Source organism: Engraulis encrasicolus, chromosome 15, assembly GCF_034702125.1.
Source record: "Engraulis encrasicolus isolate BLACKSEA-1 chromosome 15, IST_EnEncr_1.0, whole genome shotgun sequence".
Classification (NCBI taxonomy): domain Eukaryota; kingdom Metazoa; phylum Chordata; class Actinopteri; order Clupeiformes; family Engraulidae; genus Engraulis; species Engraulis encrasicolus.
Genome location: NC_085871.1, coordinates 52,696,035 through 52,699,829, shown reverse-complemented (window position 1 = coordinate 52,699,829; position 3,795 = coordinate 52,696,035). Strand labels below are relative to the sequence as shown.

General features: G+C 52.0%; 1 protein-coding gene across 1 annotated transcript; it reads left to right on the top strand.

The window, feature by feature from the left end:
• Positions 1-883: 883 nt before the first annotated feature.
• ascl1a (achaete-scute family bHLH transcription factor 1a) lies at positions 884-1,972 on the top strand. The gene is made up of 2 exons (XM_063218080.1): positions 884-1,542; positions 1,847-1,972. The coding sequence occupies exon 1, from the start codon at positions 884-886 to the stop codon at positions 1,529-1,531; it is 648 nt and encodes a 215-aa protein (XP_063074150.1). The 3' UTR covers positions 1,532-1,542; positions 1,847-1,972.
• The last annotated feature ends 1,823 nt before the right edge of the window (positions 1,973-3,795 follow it).

Genomic DNA, 3,795 nt, shown 5'->3' with positions numbered 1-3,795 from the left:
GCAGTTCCCTGACAATAGAACCGACCCGACACTCTCCTCTCCTCTTCTGTCCTCTACCCTCCTTCTCCCCTCTCCTCTCCTCTCCTCTCCTCTCCTCTCCTCTCTCCTCTCCTCTTCTGTCCTCTCCCCTCCTTCTCTCCTCTCCTCTCCTCTCCTCTCCTCTCCTCTCCCTTCCTCTCCTCTCATCTCCTTTCCTCTCCTCCTCTTTCATCTCCTCTCTCCTCTCCTCTCCTCTCCCTTCCTCTCCTCTCTCCTCTCCTCTCCTCTCCCTTCCTCTCCTCTCTCCTCTCCTCTCCTCTCCTCTCCCTACAAAGCTCTGGAGTTGCACTGCAGTCTACAGCGCATGGGCAGGATGTCGTTGTTTATTCAGTGGCAGGAGTGGCACGCGCCAGGCGTACGCACGGCACGGCAGCAGCAGCAGCATCTCCGCGCGCAACGCAAGGTGAATAGAACGCGACAGGCTCGCGAGGAGGCGTGGCCAGGCGGCCCGTGAGGCGCGTGGGGGGCTGGCTGCCTCCCTCCCCGCGCGCCAATAAAGCCCCCGGTGGCCCCACTCGGGACACAGAGCAACCACAACTCCACTCAAGACAACACGAGGAGGTTTAACGCGAAGGTTACCGGGACTTGTGGTTTGGTTTGGACCCGTTTCACAACAGACAGCACCACGAGCCAGGAGGAAGTGCATAAAGGCACACGTGAACGCCACGAGCTGGACGCACGGCCAACTTGGACTGATCCCTGAGAGCGCACGCCTCCACGCACGCCCATCCCACCGCATCCCATCCCGCATCACCTCATCTCATCTCATCTGTTCTCATCTCTCGGCGAGAGGCTTGGATTCAGCATCCCTTGTTTTCCTCCTATCTGGTCCCCACAGACCTCCATGGATATTACTGCCAAGATGGAAATCACCGTGTCACAGCAGCAGTTCTTGCCGCCCAGCTGCTTCTTCTCGGCGGCCCAGAGCCTCCAGCTCAGTCCGGTGGACAGCCAGGGGAGCCAGGGAAGCTCCAAGTCCTCCTCCTCCTCATCCTCATCCAAGCAGCCCAAACGCCAGCGGTCCTCCTCGCCAGAGCTGCTGCGCTGCAAACGGAGACTGCACTTCGCGGGAGTCTTCGGCTACAGCTTACCGACACAGCAACCGCACGCGGTGGCCAGGAGGAACGAGCGCGAGCGCAACCGCGTGAAGCTGGTCAACAGCGGCTTCGCCACGCTGCGCGAGCACGTCCCGAACGGCGCCGCCAACAAGAAGATGAGCAAAGTGGAGACGCTCCGGTCCGCCGTGGAGTACATCCGCGCGCTACAGCAGCTGCTGGACGAGCACGACGCGGTCAGCGCGGCCTTCCAGTCGGGAGTCTTGTTGTCGTCCCCCGGCATGGTCGCGCAGAGTTACGCCGCAGCAGACATGAACTCTATGGCCGGGTCTCCTGTGTCCTCCTCGTCCTACTCCTCTGACGCGGAGGGATCCCCCTCATACGACCCCCTCAGCCCCGAGGAACAAGAGCTCCTGGACTTCACCAACTGGTTCTGAGCACTAAGAAGGTTCGTGGATGTTTTATCTATGTATTATTGTTCCTATTATTCTCCTATTATCGTTAACTCCATATACTCTGTTGTTTATAATTGCGTAATGACGTAATTACTACTCTATCACATAATTGCCCCGCTTTAATTGGTGTAGGCTACTAATTGGGGCAGTGCGATTGTATTGTGTGGTTTTTGGCTGCTTCTTTACGCATCGAGTCTATTTGGGGCAGTGCGAGTGTATTGTGTGTTTTGGCTCTTTTTTTTACGCATCGAGTCTAACTTGTCTCCTTTCTCCCTCCTCTTCTCTTCTCCGTCACAGGATGCTGTTGTTGACGCTTCATCCCCAAAACAAAACGCCTCGAGGGAGCCCCTCGCGCAGATCGGCGCGTTTTCTACGAACACTCAAAGCACCGCTGCGATTGGCCTCCTAATTATATGATTATATTGTAATATGATTATATATATTCTATGCCTATGCCGCGTCTGCCCCCCGCCCCGGGCCTCTGAGCGAGAGGGCGTCTGCCCTTCCTCTGCCTCTGCCTCTGCCTCTGATGCTCCCCGTGACAGGTCCCGCCTCGGGCTCCGCCGCCACAAGCCAAAGGACTCCCAAGACAAGACGCTGCCCACAAATAAGAAGAATCTCCAAAAGAAGTCGAAGAAGAGCTTCAACAAAACTCTGGAGACTCCGAGAGAGAGAGAGAGAGAGAGAGAGAGAGAGAGAGAGAGAGATGGCGACCAGAGAGAGAGATAGAGCACGCATTCAGCGCACAAGAACTTGCCATAGAGTCCAGAGACACTAAAATATGCCCTAATTTAAAGAGACTTTCCACGATTCTGTGGCACCACATAAAACACTATTTAAATCCTCTCAAACTATGCTAAATCCAATCAAGAAAACCGTCCAACCCTCTTTGTATAAAAGATTCACTGTCACATCATTGAAAAAAAATGCTTCCAACTTTCCGGATTTTTATTATATGAAATTCTATTTGTATAAACGTTTGTTTTTTTGGAGATATATTAAGCTATTTTTGTATGTAAGAGATTTATAGATGTTTTTTGTACACATGCATTTTAATATGTATATATTTTTGACAATATATGTATTTCTAAAGACCTCTGACTCGTGTAGACTTTATAGTGTGAAACAGCACTGTAGCCCCTCCGCCCTGTTCTCATGCCACCTAACGAGGCAGCATGCATACGGGGTTGATACCCCCACTCCTCATGCCACCTAACGAGGCAGCATGCGGCTGCATACGGGGTTGATACCCCCATTCCAGCGCATCTCTTAACGCCAATGTGTCTTATTTAAGAGCACGATGTTGTTCTAATGTCTGTCTTGGAGATCGGTATGATGATGATGATCAAAGTTTCTATAGCAGCTGTTATCCAAACCTCCACAGCACACTGGCCTGTCTGTCTGTCTGTCTGTCTGTCTGTCTGTCTGTCTGTCTGTCTGTCTGTCTGTCTGTCTGTCTGTCTGTTGTCTCTTGACGCAGCCCGACCCCAGTACACTGCCTTTCACTTAAAGGGTTGCCGTCTAGCAGATAAAAACAGCAATATGATGAATATGCCTTTATCCATATTTTTACACCCTAGATTCACAATAAAGCAATATGAAAAATGTACATTTCTCTTCTGTCTTTGTGTTTGTGAGAGTGAGAGAGAAATAGTATGAGAGAAAGTGTTTGTGTGTGTGTGTGTGTGTGTGGGGGGGGGGGTTCCTGGTAAATACAGAACACTTGCACAAACCAGAAGTAGCCTGGGAACTCGCATAGTCTACTGCCTTTAGTTCTACATTATCATTCCGATCTGACTTGTGTGATTAGGTCTGGTGGTAACCAGGCAAAACCAGAAGCACAACCACCCCAAACCCCAACCGCGCGCGCGCGCACACACACACACACACACACACACACACACACACACACACACACACACACACACACACACACACACACACACACACACACACCAACAGTCCAGAGCGCTTGTGAGGGATTCTCCTCCTCCTTCTATTCAAGTCCCCGCGAGCCTCTTCCACTATCAACTCCACAATACAGAGCAGAGCCGCACAATGAATAGGGTGTGTGTGTGTGTGTGTGTGTGTGTGTGTGTGTGTGTGTGTGTGTGTGTGTGTGTGTGTGTGTGTGTGTGTGTGTGTGTGTGTGTGTAGGGTAGGGGGGTAGACGTGACTGGAATATCGGTGCACTGGCTGAACTTGTGTCGCATGCCAACTCTGTCCGCCATGAATTGAGGATTCTC